A 22,287-nucleotide genomic window follows, 5' to 3' on the forward strand; every position below is an offset into this window, starting at 1 on the left:
AGGGCAACTGATTTTGAATCAAGGAAATGTCCTCAAAAAAGATGACATTGGAATGTGTTTAAAGAAAGACTATCAAGCTAAGGGAACCAACACAGGTAAAAACAGACAGAGACACAGAATAGGAGTATAATGTGTTCCAGGAGTCTACAGCCATGCCACCCTGAACAAGCCCAATCCCGTCTGATCTCGGAAGCTAAGCAGGGTTGGGCTGGGTTAGTACTTGGATGGGAGATCACCTAGGAAGGCCAGATGCTGTAGGCATAAAAAATAAAAAATAAGGGATTGTAAGCTGACAAGATCCTTGTAATCTGTGAGGTCAACCAAGGGTTGCCTCGCCTAAAAATATAAAATAAATAAAACAAAATAAAAATGTGTTCCAGGAATAGAGAAGATTAGAATGTGGCTAGAACATTAGGGGTGCATGGCTTGAGTAGGTAGATATGAAGGTAGGTTGATGTCTGATAGCAAAGGATCCTTTATGCAAATTAGGTTTTTTTTCTCCTGCAGGTTCTGCAGTTCCATTAAAGGATTTTAAGAGGGGGAGTAATAAGATTGGCTTCATCTTTGAACAAATAAAATAAACATTTTCTTTGTAGGAGCAATCATATTATACTTAACCAAACATGACTATATAAAGCAGTTTTAAAATTCAGAATTAGCAAAGTGGTTATTTTGATGAGTTGCCTTATTTTTCTTCCTAACTTCCTCTGTCAGACAGAAAGAAAAAAAAGATAAGCTAGATGCAGGATTTGTTTAAGTTTTGTATGACTGAAACAATCCCCTACACTGTTAGAAGCTGAACACACAATGCTATTGTGCTTCTGGTCTAGAATCTAGCCAGGGGAAAAATATGAGGCCTGCTGGTCTGATTTCACAGCAAGGAGTAAGGAAAGCAAATATCTAATATTCGTAAGCTGTTAAATATTAACATTTTAGGAAAATGGGATTTGTATTATTGTTTGTCTTAAAGGAGAGAGTATCAAATGAAAAAGGAATATTGGGACAAGAATAGAGGCCGTCAGCAAGCCCTTTTTAGAAAGCCACCTATATTGTCAGATATGTTTTTTAAAATTGCTACCAGTCAAATAGAAGCATCTAGAAATCTACATCCACCTACCTGTGACCAGTACCTAAACAATGACACTAGAGCAGTAAAAATTGCTCTTAGAAGGAAGTTAAATAACTTCCTCATGGTCACAAAGGAAGTAAATGATCATGTTGTAACTTTGCCCTTTCAACCTATAGTTTTTCTAATCCACCCTATTTTCTCCTAGTGAAAAAAATTCACTTCCCAGATAAGCATAGCCTTCCTTCTCACAGCAGGTTGGCCATGGACTACAGTGATAAAATTGGTGCGGTTAAAATAAACTAGCTTTCGAGATGAAGGACTGGCTGGCCCTAAGGAATTTTTCCTACTTGGTAGAGTTCATTTTCTCCATTATTGACATAGAACTAATATTAGGTTTGAACAGTGAATGAACAGTGTCAATAAATGCAAAACGAAGTGTTGGAGGACAGTGGACTGAGAAGTGGACATCGACCAGTAATTTTAAATAGGCAATATGAAGTAGGCAGAAATAGAAATTAGTTTACAGAGTATTAGGCTGTAATGCTTTAGCTGCTGGGAATCAGGTTTAGATAAATCAAGTTCAGAAAAATAACAGAGAATTGGTTACAGAACTAATGAAAATCAGGGTCAGAAAGGATTTGCTTATGAAAAGCACGTATATTCCTTTTTGTGAAGAGAAACAGTAGCCTGTTCTGGGTTGCTTGCAATTAAGACAGTTAAAAACAATTCTGTTTGGTTTTAGCAATATCCTTTTCCAACCTTATGAAACATTGGCCAGTTTGATTTTCTCCATTCTGGGTCTGTGGATAAATTTATTGTGAATAAATGGAAAATAGTTTGGCAGTGGGTAGGAGGAAGAGAAAAAGCCAAGACTCTGTTAATTTATAAACCAGACATCTTGAGTGAATGAGTTGGCTATAGCTCTTAGGAAAAAAAAAAACAACAGCTATCTTTTGCCTTTCAAGTTCTTTTCTTACATCTGTTTTTATTTCAGAGTTTATAGAGTCAATAACATTTTTAAATTTTATTGTTTCAGAAGTCTCTTCTTTCATTGCAGAGCTTTTCATACTTATACTCCATCAGTCAGAAACAATCTCCCTATTTTGAATGATCAAGGTTCCTAATTGGTAGCTCTTCATATAAACCAGAGGATGTCTAGGTTATTTTTAGAAGAGGATTCTAAAATCAGAGAATCATACTTTACCTACCACATGGTGAGGAGGGCCTCATGCTTGACATAAAAGTATTGTCTGTGACTTAAACAGGAGTCAGTTGATGCTGTGAACCTAAATCATGTCTATTAAAATTTTATTAAGTCATCATGGTATCCCCATTTTAGGATATAATTTTGGTGGAACTTTAACAGTTTAAAAATCACAGAATTCATTTCATACACCTTCCACTGCAAATACCAATCTGTTCCAAGCCTGTTAACATGACACCAAGAATGGTGGTTCTCAACCTTGACTGCACGTTGGAATCGCCTAGGAAGCTTTAAAACACAGTGATACCTGGGCCCCATCCCCTAGAGATTGTGATTTCATTGGTTTGGGATACAGCCCAGGTATTGTAGTTTTCTTTTTTAAAGCTCCACAGGTGATTCATGGTTGAAAACCACTGACCAAGAAGCATGACCTGTTGACTCTGGTTCACATGCAGTAGATAGCTGGGGAAGATAATTTTTGCTAAAAATATTAGAAAGAGAACTGAATGAATAGCACACTAGGCATGTGGGATTTAAATCAATAAGAAACTAAAGATCATGCCCTATAACAGTGTTAATTTAACAAATAGACTCTAGAGTCAGCTGTAAGCCCAGATGTGCTTGATCAGCTGTGCCATGATGTTGCCAATGAGTTCTCTGAAACCTAGAGATTTCTGCTTGCCCAAGGTCACATTGCTAACTGGGGACAGAACCAAGACTGGTTCTGGAAAATTATAGTACTAATATACTACTGTATAGTAATATAAGAATAGTGTTATAGCGCTTCTAGCACTAATCCATGGTTCGTTGCCTTGATTATTTAGGTCAAGTTCTGCACACTGTTTCTGTAAAGGGCCAGATTATAAATATTTTAGGTTTTGCGGGCCATATGGTTTCTGTTTCCACTACTCAGCTCTGACAATTTAGTGAAAAGCATCATGCACAATATGTAAAAAAATGAATGTGGCTGTATTCCAATACAATTTTATTGACCAAATCTGGCCTGTGAGCTGTGGATTGCAGACATTCAATTCAGGTATATTTTAATCTTCCCACAGAGGGACTCATGGGCTGTAGTTTGCAGTCCTCTGATTGAGGAGTATTTTAATCTTAGTACTGAGAGCAAATTGAGGCTCTAACTGATCCTACACAGTGCCTGGCACTTACTGATCCTGTCAGTGATCCTTGTAAGGTGCTAAATAAATGCTTGTTGAATTAATGCATCCGTGCAACTCTTAACCTTTCTTCTCTTATCTCCAGCCCACCCTTATAACTAGTCTTTCAATAGGGGAAAAAGTCAGCATATATTTCAGCTATGGAGAAGAAATGCACCTTGGTTCTTAGACGTCTGTAGCAGGTTATAATTGCTGGATTCGGTAGAGCTCTTGAAGCGAATAGAGATTTAATTTGCTTTGAGGACATTTGTTATTGTCCTAATTTCCTAGAGCAAATTCTAAGCCTTTATTTAAAAACTCAAAAGTATTTCTTAAACTTGTGTTTGTGACTAGGGTTTTGTTAATGATGTAAAGAGTATTTGTAGTCTCTCAAAACAATACTTCAATTGATTTGATTTTAAGATCACTATTGTGCTTGTACGTAGTGAGTGGAGTCTTTGGCAAAACAGAGCAAATACTGGTGGGTCCTCACAGCTCTAGAGATACTGGAAATGCAACTCCAGATCACAAGCCCATTTCCAGTGCAAAACACAGCGGGCCTGACAACAGTTGTAGTGGAAAAAGCATTGACCTTGAAATCAAAAGTCATGGTGTGACTCTTGGCTTTACCCCATTATCAACCTTACTTTCCTCAACTATAATATGTGGATAGCTGTCCTACATACCTTTTATGGATGCTGAAGGTGAAATGTGGTATGATCTATGTGAAAGTGCCTCATGAGGTCTTTTCTGACCTCTTCTTGAAGAGGTCTGGGTTAAGCTGAGCAGAACCAACAGCCATGTGCAGAGCTAACTAGGACCAGACTAGCATGGAGTGAACCTATGGGAACATGCCCATTGGTTTCTGGAGAGAATGTGTAAGAGTCTATAATGGAGAGGCCCTATTGGCCTCAGTAGAGCAAGGAGATCAGAAATCTGAAGAACGAAGAACAAGCAAGCAGATTCATAGCTGAGAAGAGGCAAGGAAGTCTGGAAGTCTGGATCTCTGCCTTGATCTGTTTAGTTACCCCAAATCCAGATTCACATCTTTATCCCATATTTCTTAAATTGGATTTTTGTGTGTGTGTGTCATCTTGGGTATTTTGAAGCTTTTGGTTGCTTAGTATTGGCTGAAATAGAGGCATAGGGTCAGGGCAAATAGCTGTAATATTCGAATCACTTGGTTACCTGCTGAGTAAAAGCCAAAGGATTATGAGTTAGAGTCCCTGTCCAGAGATACTTACGAACTATACGTAGATGTGACATCAAATATCAGCCTCATCCCTTAACACCACTTCGGTTTACTCTTCTTTATAATGGACATAAAAATGTTTGCCTTACTTTATCTTATAGGATTTCTGAGAGGAGCAAATAGTTACATGCTTGGCACAGAATAAACAAATGTCATTAGATTGTATTACTACCATCATTACTAATAGTAATAAGAACATTAGTAGTGTTTGCAAGCAAATTTGTTGTTAATAGTGTAAGTTTTGCAGCATTGTGGAATCCCAAGTTATGATTATTAATATTTTGGGGACATTCAGGATAAATATTTTTGGGTATATGTAACTCAAGAACATGTCTCTTAGCGTCTGTGTATCCCTGTTTGAAGCTTGCACTGCACTGTGTTTATACAAACTTCTCTTGGTGTCTACAGAACAAATCTGTTGAGAAAAGGCAATTTTGAAAACTAGTTGTTTTTCCCTGTTCTGATATCCTGTTGGTATATGGGTTATAAGTCTTCAGAAGGAAGTCAAGCTTCTTATCAAATAAAGTGTTTTTTGTTGTTGTTGTTGTTGTTTTTGCCTGATCTTGGGGTTTAAACCCACAGAGGTCACAGAGCAAAGGAACAGTTATGTCTGTTTGAGACTCTGCAGAACGAAAGGCCAGTGATGTGCTTTTACATTCAGAGTGTTTAATTTCTTAAAACAATATTTCAATTCATTTGGATTTAAGATCGCTATAATACTTGTAGTGGTCAGTGGAGCCCTTGGCAAAAGGGATCAAATACATACATTCTTAAAATACTTGTCTCAATGAAATAAAACTGCCTGCATTATTCACACATGACTCTTCTCTGCATTGTTAATTATTTATAATACCTCACATTTCATTTTATAATCACTTTAAGAAGTCCCCTTGGAGATTTTTCTGTGTTACAGAGTTGTATGCCTCCAAGTCTGCTAGGCTGTGGATTTGCAGCTGAGAGGAGGAGGGAGGTAGAGAGAACAGAGAGACAGTGGACTGGCAGAATTATAGAATGCGATTTCACCTGACTTTTTTAAGCCAAAGGCTATTTCAGTTTTAGGCTTCACAAGCGGAACCCAAGCGTTCTGGGCCTGCCCCTGGTGCAGCTTTTGTGGCCAGCGCATTGTGGGATTGTGAAGCCTCAAAGCTGGGTGCAGCAGGGTCACGTCCAAAATCCAAGGGCAGGTCAGAGTTTTGGTTCATAATTTGAGATCCAGGGTCATGAGGGCAGCCAAGGTGATTATCGGAAAGTCAGGAGCAAGATGCCAGTAATGGAAATGGCGAAGTGTGGGAAATAGCCAAAGCAATAGCTGACAGGACGTGGGAAGGAGTCCCGAGGGGCGCCTTTTCCCAAAATGTGTTCCAAGACACACTAGCTCCACGAGATATTGTCTTGTACTTAATCCATGATGGAAAGGTTTCCTGGCCACACACTGAGTTCAAAGTTAAAAAGGTTTTTCTACTGCAGGGCTTTTCACAGCCTCTAATATGCTCACTGGCATCTTGAGTGTAGAAGATGAAACTGTAAATTTGGCAGGTTACATCTTTCATATAGAATCATGATCCTTTGTGGCGGGGGAGGTGGATGGGGAAGATGAGGGATCCTATTGCTAGTAGTTCTCTGTTTCACAGAACACACTTTGGCAGAAGTTTCCCTAGGGCATGTGGCGTGAGCTGTGAAGATTGTGAAAGTGTGTGACTTTTCACCTGGGCTCTTTAACGGGCTGCTCTGAACTCTGCGTAGTCCTGAAGGAACCAGCCAACACCCAAAAACTGTTCTTCAGGATCTTAGTAGGTGCTTTTTTCTCTCTCCAGCGTAATCATTTAACTGATATTTGTTACTACTATAAGTAAAATTAAGGATATCAGTTCTTACAGAAAGAAGGAGAAGTAATTTAATCCACAATTACTAAGACAGCCTGCCCACACCCCCCATCCCCAAAAGTCAGAACCTCTGTACAGTTGGCTCTGCATCAGGCAAATAGGCTTTTCCATCCTCCATTAAAAGGCAATGGACTGATATTGTAAAGAAAATACCAAAGGGAATATATCTGAAAACTTGAATAATGTGATTGAAAAATGGAGCTGATAGAGTGTTTAGGGATGGCTGAACCTAATGAATAGCAGGGCAAATTGTTCATTCTAGACAGTCTCACAGGCTCCTGAAACTTACCATATACAAAGCTGTTCTTGCATTCTTAAAGTGAAAGGTACTGTTTCCATGTCATGTTAGTCAGATGCCTAAGTAAGCATCATTCTTTATTACTTTCTATCCCTCCCTCAGCCAGTCCTCTACCAATTTTCACCTCAGTATGTTCCATAGCCATTTCTCCTTGTTACCTTTAGCCATTACCACAGTGCAGGTTCTTCCCCTGTGCGTGAACTGGTACAGTTGCTTCTAACCACAGTTAGCAAGGAGTGGTGGTGGGAGGGGAAGGTGGGTGTTCCACATACCTATGGAACTGTACATCTCATTCCCCCTTTAAACCATGAATTACATGAGGGTGAGGATTATGTCTTATTTGTCCTCCTGTCCTCAATAATTAGGGTACCTGGCACTTTTAATTAAAGAGTTATCACTCAATATGTTTAAGTAGGAACAACAACAACAACAACAACAACAAACAGTGGAATCAAGTAGACGTTTGATAGGTTTTATTACTCTCTTTGCAGTTGATTATTAGCTATCCTCAGTCCTTACAGGACAGCATGTACTTTGGAGAAGTATAAAGATGAGAGCTCTTAAAATTAAATACTGAGTTTCTTTAAGAGGTCATAAACACTTAAATGTGCTTTTCTGGAAATGACTCATTGTCAAAACCAGTAATTGTGATTAATATCAAATGAAGAAATGTCAAATGGAGGAAAAATGAAAAAAGCTTCTTGATTCCAAGACACATATTTACAGTCATGGTATAAAGAGTGAACAATATGATTAAATCATTTTGGGATTAAACTTCAGTGAATTCTCCCAATGTCAGACGTCATTTTTTTATTACTAACATTGTTGTCACCTTTAGTGAATATGAGATTCATGGTTGATGGACCAGGCCATATACTTATAAATAATGGAAAGTCAATCAGTCACCCAGCTAGTAAATGGAAAAGCCAGGATTTGAACCTAGGCAAATAAAATGATAGTTATATAACTGAGGTGCACTGAAGAATGTTTAAATTGCTGTAAGGGTATATTTAGTACTTAGTAATATACAATAACTAGTACAGTTGGCATAGAAACAGCCAGATGACATGCTTCTGGAGATCAAGGAAAGCTGTGTAGGTGTGCATGTGCATAGCATCTGAGCTGCCCTTTTGATACAGATGGTCATATCAGGGAAATCTAACATTAGTTATCAGGTCCATGTGCACAGTAACATACCTAGAGATCTTTGTGGTATATTTATTGATATCAAAGCTTAAAACTCATGAATTTTAGGTTCTGGCAAAAGTGTGATGGCTTCAAAACCCAGCAGTTATTTGATTGCATGAATAGGCAGCTTCTCAGAGACATTTCTCATCACTGGCACAACAGTAACACAGAGTGTTTCCATAAATTTAAGATCCAGTTTCTCCCACTTAGTTATGCTTATCAGTAGAAGGAACCAAGAAAATGGGTGTTGCTATAAATTAGAAACAATGTATCAGATAAAGCACAGCAGGCTATGAACCTCCAACTCAAAGATGTCAACTAGAGCCACCCTTTGCATGTAAACACAGAGAAACACATGTAATTGTTTGTGGTTTTTCTCAACCCCCACCTTCCACTCTAGCCATGGCTACAGAGTAATTTTTGTGCTTTTAATAGCAAGAATTTTTTGTAATCTTGACTAACATTCTTAGTTGAATGTAGCCAAAAGGGGAACCTCTGTTAGTGTGCATGGTTGGGGGTGGGAAAGCTACCTCCGGTTCCCTTCCCAACTTGGAGATTCTGGAGGCAGTTCAGTCTCCAACTAAAATAACACCAAACCAAGGCACAGCAGAACACATTGACTAAGCCGGTCCCAGTACCAATCCAGATGTCATCATGGAAAGTACACTTTTAACAACTTTCTATGCAGGGATTCATGGTACATAACAAATGGTCACCCTGATAGTGAAGAGCAGGGGTTCAGACCCCTAGAGCCCACATTCAAATGGTAGTGATATATGTAGTCTCCAACATAACAGGCATTATGGCCATGGATCTCATCTGTGAGCACCTACTCAAAACTGGAAGTCTGACAAGCTTAGTGAAAGGTGTTTCAGTTTAACCAACGGAATTCAAACTTTTAAGGGACCACAGACATAAGCATTCTTTAGAAATTGTGTTGTTATCCTTTGCTTCTGGGTAGCAAAAAAAATTCATTCAGTAAATAATTATGGAGCATGTTTCATATTTCAAGGAAAATAAATATTTTTAGTTTGTAAACAAATTATTTTTGTGCTTTTAGAGGCTGCACATTTCTTTTATCTCATTGCATACATACACATGTTGCATTTGCTTAAGAATGACATAATAGTAACAATTACCTTCTTATGCATTATATTGGTGCCATTCCACTGTGGAACCTTTAAAAATGTTAAATATCTGTAGTTTCCTACTTTCAAGGCTTATTTTGATTTCATATTGCTTTTGAACTTTAAAGATCTCCAGCAATTTGCTTTTCCTGACAGTTTAACATTCCGTAATTTTAGGTAGCATCAGAGGATGAATCTGAAACATTGGCAGCCTATAGTGCATTTTAGTTAGTGACTCTAGTACTTGTAAATAAAATTACAGATTATAATAAATGTTAACATTTCAGTTGCTGGGATTTTTGGCTGCTCCTGTTTTTGTCAAGACAAACATCTGGATCCCGTAATTCCAGATGTCTAGAAATCTGCTGGGTTGTAAGGAAGATTACTTGAGTACAAGTTTTTTTCTAGATATTTAGAATTTGTGTATAAATAACCTTGAATGTTTCAAAATTTTGATAAGAATGGAAATGTTTAGAATTTTATATAGAATGGGCTCTAAAATAGCTACATATTTTGTTATTGTTGGAATTTAGAAAACATCTCTCATGAAATAGCAACCAAGAATGAAGACAAATGAAGAGGAACTTGCCTCAGGTACCTAGAATTCATTTGTTCAACAAATATTTGTTGAGCATCTGCCTACACATGACAGTGATGCCACTGGGGTACATCAGAAAACAAAGATCATTGCCTTCTCAGAGCCTACATTCTAACCAGGGGAGACAGACAATAAACAACAAACAAAATAATGTAGACTGTTAGACAGCGATAAGTGCTTTAGGGAAAAAAAAATCTGTAAAATATGATGAGTAGCACTTATATTAGATAGAGTTGGCAGGGTAGCTCATATTGACAATAGCTAGACCTAAGGCCCTATGGTATGTGTGGCCCATTTGAGGAACAGCAAAGAGACTAGCGTGATTGAGTGGAGTGAGCAATGGGGCAATACTGACACTGAGGTCATCGGTAGGAGGACTAAGACCAGGTCACGCAGAGCCTGCAGCCGCTGTAAAAGAGCTGAGTTTTCACTCTTAGTGAAATGTAAAGCCATTGGAAAATTTTAAGCACAGGGGTGACATGATCTGACTTGGGTTATAAAATGGATCTCTCTGGTCCTGGTTGAAAATATGGACTGTACCGGGAACAAGGGTAGGAACAGGGAGACCAGGTGGAGAGTCTTGCTGAGATCCAGTTAAAGATTGTGGTCATTTATGCCAAAATAATAGCAGTGGAGGTGGTGTGGTAGATGGCAGAGTGAACAGAATTTCTCGATGAATAGGATGTGGAGTATGAGGATGCTTGTCACCCTAAGCATAGATGAAATTGCCATTAACTGAGATGGAGAAGACTGTGAAGGCAGTTGGTTTTGGGTGAGAGTTGGGAGATGAGGAACTTAGATTTGGATATGCTGAGTGTGCGATAGCTCTTAGACATCCTAGTAGAGATGCTTGTTTAATTTTAAAAATTTAAATATGTTAAAAATGCATAGCAAAGTTGACCAGCTTAACCATTTTCAGTGTGTAGTTCATTAGCATTAAGTACATTCACATTGTTGTGCTGTCATGACAACTGTCCATCCACAGAACTCTTTTCATCTTGCAAAGCTGAAACTCTGTACCCATTAAACAATAACTTCCCATTCTCACATCCCCCCAGTCTCTGGCAACCACCATCCTACTTTTGTCTCTGATTTTGACTACTCTATGTACCTCATATATGTAGAATTTTACAGTATTTTTATTTTTTTTAACTGGCTTGTTTCACTTAGCCTCATAGACTTGAGATCAACCATGTTGTAGCATTCATCAGAATTTCCTTCCTCTTTAAGGCTGAATAATATTTCATTGCACATATATGCCCAGTTTGAGGAGTATTCTACAAAATGCTTGACCTTTAAAAGTGCCAAGATCATGCAAGACGAACAAAGACTGAGTGACTCACAGATCGGAGTACACTGAGTGAGACAATAAAAACTAAATGCAGCATGATGTCTTGGATTGGATCTTGTAACAGAAAAAGGATGTTTATGAAAAAATTGGTGACATCTGAATGAAATCAGCGGTTTAGTATTGTATCAATATTAAATTCTTAGTTTTGATAAATATACCTTAGTTTTTTAAGAGCCTAAATTCTGGAACCTGAGTATAGTAGCTCTTTTGTAACTTTAAAATTATTTCAGAATAAAGTTGTTTTATTTTTTTAAGGTATCGCTTTACTTCTGGACAATGTACTACTGAAAAGATTATTTCCCCTAGAAAACTACTTCTGTGTTCTTAAATCCAAGAGATCCCCTTGTCCCAACGGGTAGAATCCATTGAGATCTTCTGGGCTAGAGACTTGGTGCAGTTGGGCGAGAAGTTATGAATGGGTGAGGCAGTATGGACATAAAAAATGTGATCTGAGGTCTTGGATACCATGGCAAGAGATCAGGCTTGAAGAATCAGAGAACTGAGTGGGCCTTGCTTTGGAATGGATGCCCAAAGAGTAACTTCAACTTTAAAATGTGAAAGAGCTATTCAATGATGATTTGGTGAAACATAACAGCCCAACATTAAAGTTTTGCAAATAGGAAACAAAATCACCCTAAACCAGTCAGGTTTTATCTGCCACTCATAAGTGTCCTGCAAAAGAAGACAGATAAATAAAAGTTAAGCCGTAAGGGCAGTTGGAACAGGGGGCCTCCAGTTGGAACAGGGGGCCTTATGCAGTCAAAGGTGAGGCTGGATTATTTGAGAGTATTTTAGAATATCTGAGGAGCCCCTATGGTTAGCATATGTCTAGACATTCCTTTTAGGAGATAAGACCCAGAAAGCATAAGTGAGTAACCCAAAGACAGAAGAATTCAAAATGATTAGGACCAGTGGCTGAAAAGATGACTATTTCTCAAAAAAAGACAGTATATAATTAAGACTCCTTCCCCAATGTGAACATAATGTAACTAGTTGTATCTGTGTCCAAGATAACTGTTTAATCACTCCTTCTGGTTTTTCTTGGTAAATTGGAATCTGAAAGCTTGTATAGTTAATATAAATTTTCTTGAACGGGTGGATCATCTGGATACAATTTTGATTTCAATTCCCTGTTTTGCAACTGGCACCCAAATAAGGATTGTCTCCAAATGTGAGTAGGCTGAGTCAGTCATAAACAAGCAAAAAGAAGTTTAACTTTTTATTGCTAGTATCTAAGCTGTTAGGAGATGAAGTATTTAATGAAATAGTGCATCTTTTAGGCAATCTTCCTTTATCTTGATGTGTTTGGCCTAGACCAGTGTTCAGCTAACTTTTCCTATAAAAGGCCAGATAGTAAATATTTTTAGCTTTGCAGCCATATATAGTCTCTGTTGAACATATTTGTCATCACTTTAAAAAAAACCTTTAAGAATGTGTTTTCTGTCTTTTACCCTATTTTCAGGCTTTGTGATATTGGCTAAAGTTTGGAGACTGATTTTAAACACCGATCTGAAATTAAGCTTCTGGCTATAGATTCATTGTTATGAGCAAAAGATTTGTAATTGTGACTTTAATGGATTTATAAGAAAATGGATTTATAGTTGACCTCTTACTGAAGGCTTTTCAGCACATTCATGTGAGATATTCGCTCATAAATGACACTTGTAAAACCCACCATTACTTGAAAGTTTGCTCTCCAGAAATTAAGTACCTAGTTTTCAATTTCATATTGTTATTCATTTAAGACATGCTTTGTTTCTAAATAGGCTAGTTATTAAAGTCGTTTCGTCTTTCAATAGCAACAGCGATCTGTTTTTTAAGGTTCAATTTAATAATTTGTTTCCTCATTTAACCTATTAGCTGCCGACTTTTTATAGTTTTGTTGCTTTAAATTGCCTCTAAAGCTGCTTTCTTGCTTTCACAGTGTCTCATTTTTTTGTAGTCACAGGAGAGTGCCTCTGATTTGTAGTGGGGCTGTGGTTTTTCACTGTTTCTGCCCCAAGGCTGTCCTTCACTAGACCCCAGCAGGTGGCCTATGGGATTACTAAACCATTCCTAGGATCACTGTGGAGCAAACACCCTCATGCCCCTAAAAAGGCTTTAAGTGGTTTGATGATATGCAGTAGATTTTAGGGATGTATTTTGCCTAATTCACACAGTTTTTCCAAGAAAGAAGATAATATCACACATTTAAAAATTTGAACTTATTTTTCTTCTGTTTATAATTTTAATAATATCCTGTCAAATAATCTTCCATAAATCTTTGCCAAGATTTTGGCAAAATAATGCTTACTCCAGCTGGCAGCCCATTTTAGCAGAATGGTGTCATTTATTTCATTTGTTTTAGCACTGGGTCTCTAATAACTTCTTAGACAATATTCGAAACTGTTAATATCTTTTCAAATTTCTTTTATCAAGACAAATTTTAAGGAGAGCACAGAAAATAAAGCAGTAGTGTGGTGTTTAATCAATATTATTTAATAATCAATTGAACTAAAAGGGAATTGTTTTAGTCAATAGACTAGTTGATTAGGTTTTATTAGCTTTTCTTGTTTTAAATAATAAAGGCGTTTTATCTCTAATAGTTCTTTTTATAGATATTTGAATTCTGTGAAAACGAAACTCTTTGTTTTTTAAGCAAATCATAGTTTCTTAAATGGCATGCTTTTATTTAGTGGTAGAAATTTTATTTTCTCCTAAGCAAGGTCCAGACTGTTGTTAATATCACCATGTCAACTAGAAGAAACGGAAATTTAATATGCGTATAAAGAGAAAACATTGGCATGTGATTTCTTAAAAAGTCTCTAAAATTCAACATTTAACTTATGTCAGAAACAAAAAATAGACCTATTCTCCATCTATCTATCATGATGTATTGTAATGTTTTAAAGCATATTTGGGGCTTTTGAGTTGTAAATATGTGACAGTGTTATCCATATAATCTCACGGTTTTTTTTTTTTCTTTTAGAAAACATAGATATTCATTTATATATATTGGAATCTGAGTAAGCTAGTAAGTGAGAGTGGTGTGTTTATTTATTCCTTTCTAATTGAGCTATTCTCATAGAGTCTTTAGGTCAGCTGCCATGTTAGTGCTTTCCTGCTTTGTTCTTTTGAGTTGCTCACTGACTGAATGCTGGAAAGGAATGTTTTTAACAGATTAGTGCTGGGGCCCTCTGGTCCTCTCCTTACCCTGCTTGGTCTGCATCATAGCAGCTGCCTTCTGCCCTTTCTGTGGCCCTGCAAGGAAGGGAGTGTGTGTGTGCGTGTGTGTGTGTGTGTGTGTGTGTGTGTGTGTGTGTGTGTGCGCGCGCGTGTGTGCGTGTGTGCGCACATACACGCACGTAGCAGTCTCTCAGTATGCCTGCATCATAAGGTTTCTCAAGCACACGGAATGAGATCTTTCCCAAGAAAACTCTTTGTCAAGGCCAGCACACATGAGAAAAGAATTTTTGTGCTTAGTTTTGTAACTGTGATTGTTTTTGTTTTATGAAGTTAGAAGAAATTTAAGTCACAAGACATAGCTATGCTTCACCTCTGCATTTACCTGACCTTTCTTCTTGAACTTTTCCAGGTAGCAGTACTTGTCCAAAGATCACTAGAGTTCCAACGTTTCTGAAAAGCAGCACAACCACACTGGTTGATCAGAATGTATCTGATGAAGAGGCTCAGGGAATAAATGGAAAAACGCCAGCGAAACACTCAGCCGCAAGTCCAAAGCCACAAGGTACGCTGATCAGGGTTTTTTGAACAGGTTGGTACTTTATCAGTGAAGGCTACCCAGAAGAATGATGACCACTAAAAATGAGTTTTAAGCTACCAATGAAAGGAATTGTGTGCATTTATTTGTTTAGGAGAAAACTTACTTTATGAACCTTCTCAAACAAAGTTGGGAATTTGCTCTGCTCCTAAAATACATTATACATTTTTTCTGTCACAGTTCTCTTTATGTTGCAGAAATTGGGGACTGTGTGTGGTCTCTTCAAGAATGATGCTTGACTTAGTACAGGGCCAACTTACTGTTTGCGTAGTAAATGTGTAACAAATGAATATGTTTGGAAATACTGTCAGAAGTCATGACTTGCTAGATGTCAAAGGGTCTGTGAAACAGATCATTATAAAACAGTGCTTAGCATGCTTAGCAAGAAGATTATTTTTACAATATTAAGGAACCTGGGCTTGAAAAGCCTTCTTAGTAAGTCATCCACAGAAATTAAAAGTAAACGATCCCTCCATTCTGGAATGGAATAGCCAGCACGTGGTAAAAACAATTACAATAGCGAAAATCTTTGAATCTGTTTTGTTCAGGGACCATTTCCTTTTACAAATAAATTTCTAGTGAACTGTGTATTAACTTTGAGAAGAACAAAATTATAATTTAAATGATAGCAAAGCCTTTTAAAATGTAATATAAAACTAAGCTCCACTGTGGTTTAATGTGTAGTTTCTTCCTAATATGTTTTTATGTACATTGAATGCTGAACATTCAGCCAAGAACAGTAATGGACATTTGTAGAATTACTATATTCTGGAAAAATCAATTTCTGTTTGGTTTCTTTTGTAGTCACTTTGGTGTCTTTCCTGCTCTTGCAAAGAGAAAAAGTGTTATAGAGAATGCATTATAAAAGAGCTGGTGTTATTTTTTAGAGTTCTTATGTTTTAAGGATTTGTGAAACAGACCCTTAAAAGGGATTTAAAATGGAATCTTCCACATTATGGGATATTTTCCTTTTGTTCTTACTACTAGCTACATTGGTGGTGATATGAGGTATGGCTATCAAGCAAGATGAAATAATTGGTGATTCAAATGAATAGCCAATTCATGAGTTTATAACCTTTTCTTTTAATCATACTCTTCCCCATGTGTGAATATGAACATAGAAATTTAGAAATTTTTTGATCATGATTTAATTAAGCCATTTATTTGCAGAATACAAAATTCCATCTTGCTCATTAGACCTGAGTTGACAAAGATTAAATGGGGTAAGAATATAAAAAGTGAATATAATTTAATTGTATGTAATTGCCTAGATCAAAAGCAAGAATTTCATTATTTATAAAGCCTTTTTTTGGAAGTATCATTGCATTACTTCATTGTTTTTCATAGTTCATTAAGATAAATTATAGCAGTGTCGTTCCTGAGCTACCATGTGCTAAAATAATCATATTCTTTAGGGAGACAACATTTGATCTTGCTTCTGCTGTTTGTAGTTATATTAAAGTCAACATATTGCTACTTAAACACATATTTACTTATTATCTTGATTTGAATATGGGTTCATAGATACAATTTTACATAACTACATAGAATATTTCTAGATATAGTTATGTACTGCTTAACAATGTGGATACAATCTGAGAAATGCATCATTAGGTGAGTTCATTGTTGTGCAAACATCATACACTGTACTTACAAACCTAGCTCGTGTAACATACTACAACCCTAGACTAAATGGTAGAGTCTATCGCTTCTAGGCTACAAGCCAGCATCTTACTGTACAAAGAGCAACATGAGATTAAATCAAGCAGAAGAGAAAATGAGGCGATCAAGAGACGTGATAAACACGAGAAATATGAGGCTGCTGCCTGCGGCATAATAAAGCATTTTATTTTACAGCAAACGTTTTGTAAGTAGAAAGAGTACACTCTAAAATAATGATAAAAATATAATAAATACACAAACAAGTAACAGTTCTTTGTTATCATTATCAAGCATTATGTACTATACATAATTGTATGTGCTATACTTTTATACGACTAGCAACAGAGTAGGTTTGTTTACACCAGCATCCGCACAAACATGTGAGTAATGCATTGTGCCATGACGCTATGACGGCTGAGATGTCACTAGGCGATAAGAATTTTTCAGCTCTATTTTAACCTTAAGGGACCACAGTTGTACATGCAATTACTCATTAACTGAAATATCATTAGTAGGCAGTACATGACTGTATTAAACAAATTACATAGAGTATACGTTGTTTTCAAAATATTCTCACTCATTTTTGGCCCTTCCCTGGACCTCGTAGTTAAAATTTTAACTCAACTTGGACATTTCGTATTTCCCCAACCCTACTTTTTATTATTATTATTACAATCTGACCTACTATTTATTTTACACATCCAGGTTGGTTTTTTTTTTCCCCCCTATCTTTTGCACTACCACCTCCCCCATGCCTAGCATATAACATAGCAGGCCTTCAGGAATACTTGTTGAATGAATCCCTGTTCCATCATGTTTCCTCTACTTCCTTTGTTTCTGATGTTCTTTGTTTACAACTTAGAATGTGTGCCATAAAGAGACCAACATCCCTGAAGTGAGGTTACACATCTTGATATTGTGAGATCAACTGCCAAATAGATGGGGTACTACTTATTGACTTATTGACAATTATAAGTGTTCCCTATACTCTGGTGGAGAGAAGCTACTTATCATTTCCCCAAACCCTGAAGAACATCTGGATGACTAAGGCTGAGAAAGAAAGGGGGTGCTAATGGGGACTTCCTATGCAGAGGAAGAGATTATCATCACACTGATATCTGTATTCCCACTGTATTGCAAATCCCTTACAAATAATGAATTGTGAGGCTGCTGAGGCTTCACGATCCATTATGTACTTTTAATTTAATTGAAGATGCTTATTCTAGATCAGTGGTTCTCAACTGGAGACAATCCCCCGTTGGTATTGTCTGGAGACCTTTTGCTTGATAAAACTTGTAAGAGTTGCTACTAGCATCTACTAAGTAGAGAGAAGCTTAGGGATGCTGCTCCATATCCTACAAGACACAGGTCACCACCCCGATCCAAAAGAATTATCCAACCTGAAATAGCAATAGTTTGTGAAAATCTGATCTAGATCCAAAAAATAGTTCATAATTAAATTTTGTTTGTTTCTCATGTGGAGTGCTAATAAGATCATAGCTACAATTTGGTGATTTTTTAAAAGGAGAAATAACATTGAATAACTTTATAAGTGGTGAATATATAGTAATATGTCTGGAACAATATCAGGTTTATGTTTGTGTTTATTAATTACCGATAAGTAAGTATTTTTGAAAAATTAAAATTTTTAGAAGGATAAAAAAGCTAAATTTTAAATTAAAGATAAGCTTGCATTTTAATCTAAACCGGAGCCTGTGAATTTAGAAAGAGGTTCCTTCAATAGTCAGGGCTTGTTTTCCCTTGCTTTCGAAAACAATGGTTCATTCACTTCATATCAACCCAAATTAGTGAGCAACTTCAAACAAACAAACAAATTAGTGAGCAACTTCAAATGTAAGTCTTTCTTCTCATTCACCACTTTTAATATTGTCCTATTTCCTTCCATACTAGACAAAATCCAAAATAACTTTCTTAGCAAATAAAGCTAATAGTTCTCTTTCTTTTAAGAACTTTGAGCACAATAGTTGAAATGTACTAGTCATCCTCAAAGTTAAACTGCAATCAGTGTCCCTTTTCATTCTTAATAATTATTTTACATTGTTAGAAATTTTTGAATAATTGGTATTGTCAGATTTAAAATTTTTGGTTAATCTGATGGGGCTGAAGTGATATCATATTGTGGTTTTCATTTGCATTTCCTTGATTATTAGTAAGGTGGCACACTAATTTTCCTATTTACATTCTTTGGGCTGTGGAGTGTGGGGAGGAAGAAGTAGTAACTTTTGTTCTAGTGATAATGAACTGGAGGGGCTGATAGGACACCCAGGAGATTTTCAGAGAGCATTTCAAAATGTTAACCCTTCATAGTATGAATGAAAGATAGAAATGGCGAGAGAGAGAGAGAGAAAAGAATAATTTTCACTTGTCAGTTATATCCTTTGAGCAAAGTATTCATTGTTTTCCTCCAAGACAATGTTTCTGACACTTTAGCCATTTATGAACCACTCAAGATTTTTGTCATATTCTTGTAATGTTTGTGCTTTTATTTAAAATGTGTATATTTACCAATTTACTATACATTTAGATTGTCTCTCTTGCTGAAATAGATGTTTCCTCTGTGTATCTAAAATAACTATACACAGTGTCCACCTTTGTCAACATCATTAAACTGTCTCCCCTCTAGACTATGAGCTCCTTGATGACACAATTAATTAGTTCCTTCATGTATTCTACAAATTTGTCAAGCACTGTGCAAGTAGTTACTAGGAATATAGTTGTGATCAAAACAAATATGTTTCTTACTGTTACAGAACCCTAGCCTTGTGGAAGAAAAAGCTGTACATCTATAATGTATTTAATATTTTATTGCTGATCTGTTTAGTAATACTGCTAATTAATAATCATAATAATTTATTATAAGCACTTTCAAAAATACACAGCATTATGAAACAGTTTAAGAGAGGCATAATTGAGATGGGGAAGACTGCTGGAGTCATCTTTGAGCAACTGATTGGCTGATACATATTATTTTATGTGAGTTTTTCAAGCATCTAACTATGTCTGGCACATAATAAATAAATGTTTACTGAGTAAACTCTAGATTAGGATGAATTATTTTATAACAGTCTTTGCACATGAAATTGTGAAGAACATATTCAGATTCATCTTTGAACATTCTAGTTAGAAATGTTGAAATTACTCCTAATGTTAAAACTATTTTTTTTGTTGTTGGGATATTGTCCTGGTTTACTATCTTGGTATACATTTTATACAGGAGATATTTCCTTAAGATTAATAAATATCACACTTACATAAGCCCCCTCCTTCCCAATAGACACTATATTAACTCCCCCCAAGCATATCTTGTGGGGAAATATCTTTTTCATAAAAAGAAGTATGTTATTTTTATTGAGATCGTCTTCTCATTTGTGTTGAAAGGAATGAGGTGAATTAATTGTTATACCTGTAGCTCATTGTGATTTTATACACACACACACACACACATATACACATTTTTTTTTCTCTGTAAGAATTGATAAGTTGCAAAAAAAATGATGAGATCTAGGCCAGTGAGCATCAGACAACCATTAACTGAGTTTATAAAAGAGATGAATTGACTGAAAACCAGGGTAACCAGCTGGAGAAAATGGGGCATGTAATTAGAAAGAGATATAATACCCCACCCTTCTTCCAGAAATTAGGAAAAAGATTTAAAAAAACATTATTCGATTAATTTGTTAAAACCAGTAATAGAAAAACATATACATGTTATAATCTTTTATCCAAAATGTAAATTAAGCTCTTATGATATATTTTCTTATCTATAGAGTTTTTCATCTGTTAGGGGCAATTCTGTAGATTTTAGTATTTGGGGAAATGATCTTTCCCATTCTGTTAATTAAGTGAAAGGCCTATTAGTAAACGTGATGTGTGGTAAATTAATGCAAACCAGCTATTAATGTAGCAGACATTAATAATAGAACTTTAATACCCCCCTTTTACTGGATTTATGATGAGGAGCAGTGCTGATAATGGATGAAGCCAGAGTCTGAATACCAGTTGTAAAATCAGATTAGCCTTGTTACCTCAGGCCAATCACTTAACCTCTCTAAGCCTTCCCGGACAGAAGGGATGAGAAATGGTACCTACCTCAGAGGATTGTAAAGTAAAACACTTATCTAAAATCAAATGAGATAGATACTTAGGTTAAATGGGAAGTTGCAACATTATAATGCAACATTACTGTTGTTTGTTGTTGTTTTGTTGGCTTTTATGTTAACTACCTACTTCTGGATTCTGTTATATTTGTTATTTATTCAGTTATTGGAAAATGTGTCCTTTAGCAAGCAGTGTATCCCTAGGAATTAGTTTCACGTTTAGCACTTTCTTTTCTCTGTTTAGGTAAATAACTGTTATGTTAACTCTAACAGAGCTTGGAATGCTGTAGCCCTATGTAGATGCCTAGGTGGTTAATATCTATTTGAAATGACCTAAAATTAAAAGAACCACTTGAATCTTGGAAATAGAATTTCCATAGAACACAGAGCAAATGTCCAAGATAGAAAAAGGTCCCTTGGTTAAAGTTCAGTACAAATTTGACAGACCGCTTTACAAAAGTTTGATAATGCTGAAGATTTTTATATCCAGGACACCAGAATTTTTTTTGTTAAGAAATACTGAATTATATTAATTCTTTTCCTACAGTGCCTCCAAAGCCATTGCACCTGCAGAATTCACCTTTGTCCACTGTACACCAAACCCCCAGGCATAAAGCTTTATCTAGTGCAGCACAAAGGATGGAGGAAGTTAAACCTGCCTCTGCTTCTTGTGTCTCAAAAGAAAAATCCAGTAAAGTATCAGATCTCATCAGTCGCTTTGAAGGAGGCAGGTAAGAGCTAATTTACAATGGGAGAAGACAGAGGGAAGACGAAAGTTGAGTTTTGAAAAAGATGATGGAGTCAATAAGTTTTCTAAATCAAAAATGTCTTCTTCCATTAGGTTTAATAGGCCTTCAGAAAGAGTGATTTTAAAAAAAATATTTATTCTTGCCGTTAGATGAATTGTCATTTACTGTACATTACCTGGGTGCAGCACTTATACCACCAGCTTCTATATCACTTTGTGTGCTATATAAATTTATAAATATGCTCTTTCTCATTCCTCTGTATCTGTGCATATCACTCTGTGTGTTTTTTCTTTGTGGGTCCTTCTGTTCGTCAGTGGATATCTGGGTTGGAAAGGCAGAAAGTTGTCTCTGTCTCTTTGTTTCTCACTTTGTATGTTTGCGAATGTGACTCCAGTGGGCTGTCCCATCTCTGTGGGCTTTATAGTTATATATTCTTTAGTCCTAATGTTTTAAAAACAGTGGGTGAACTATTATATATTTCTCGCTTGAAGATAAAAACAAACTCACATAAGTTGCTTTTCTATTTATATGACCCTCAATTGTTTTTTTCTTAGAATTCCCATCACTGACAAATAGAATGTTTAAAAATTTCTATCAAAAGCATTTTATTTTTATATGTCACCGAAAGTCTGTATATCATTAAACAGAATATATATATATAACTTCACTTTCATCCTTGAAGCCACATATTTCAATTCGCTCCAGTGTGATATTGGGTAATGTTTTCCCATTAAGTGATTATTTTATTTATCTGCAGTGCTTTTATTACTTATTAAATATTAACAAAGATTATTGAATATTGTTAAATATTAATAAATATTTTAATATTTGTTTATTTATTATTACTTATTTAATTAAGCATAGCTTGGAAATG

General features: G+C 36.1%; 1 protein-coding gene and 1 pseudogene across 1 annotated transcript in view; both read left to right on the forward strand.

Moving 5' to 3' along the window:
• FGD4 (FYVE, RhoGEF and PH domain containing 4) overlaps window positions 1-22,287 on the forward strand; it is a 187,546-nt gene that overhangs the window by 110,104 nt on the left and 55,155 nt on the right. Inside the window, exons 2-3 of the mRNA XM_023532410.1 lie at window positions 14,699-14,851; window positions 21,212-21,395. Coding sequence (XP_023388178.1) covers window positions 14,699-14,851; window positions 21,212-21,395 — 337 coding nt within the window. The remainder of the gene's footprint in view (window positions 1-14,698; window positions 14,852-21,211; window positions 21,396-22,287) is intronic.
• On the forward strand, window positions 143-261 carry LOC111741865 (annotated as a pseudogene).

The sequence above is a fragment of the Pteropus vampyrus genome, unplaced genomic scaffold (assembly GCF_000151845.1).
Source record: "Pteropus vampyrus isolate Shadow unplaced genomic scaffold, Pvam_2.0 Scaffold82, whole genome shotgun sequence".
In the NCBI taxonomy this organism is placed as follows: domain Eukaryota; kingdom Metazoa; phylum Chordata; class Mammalia; order Chiroptera; family Pteropodidae; genus Pteropus; species Pteropus vampyrus.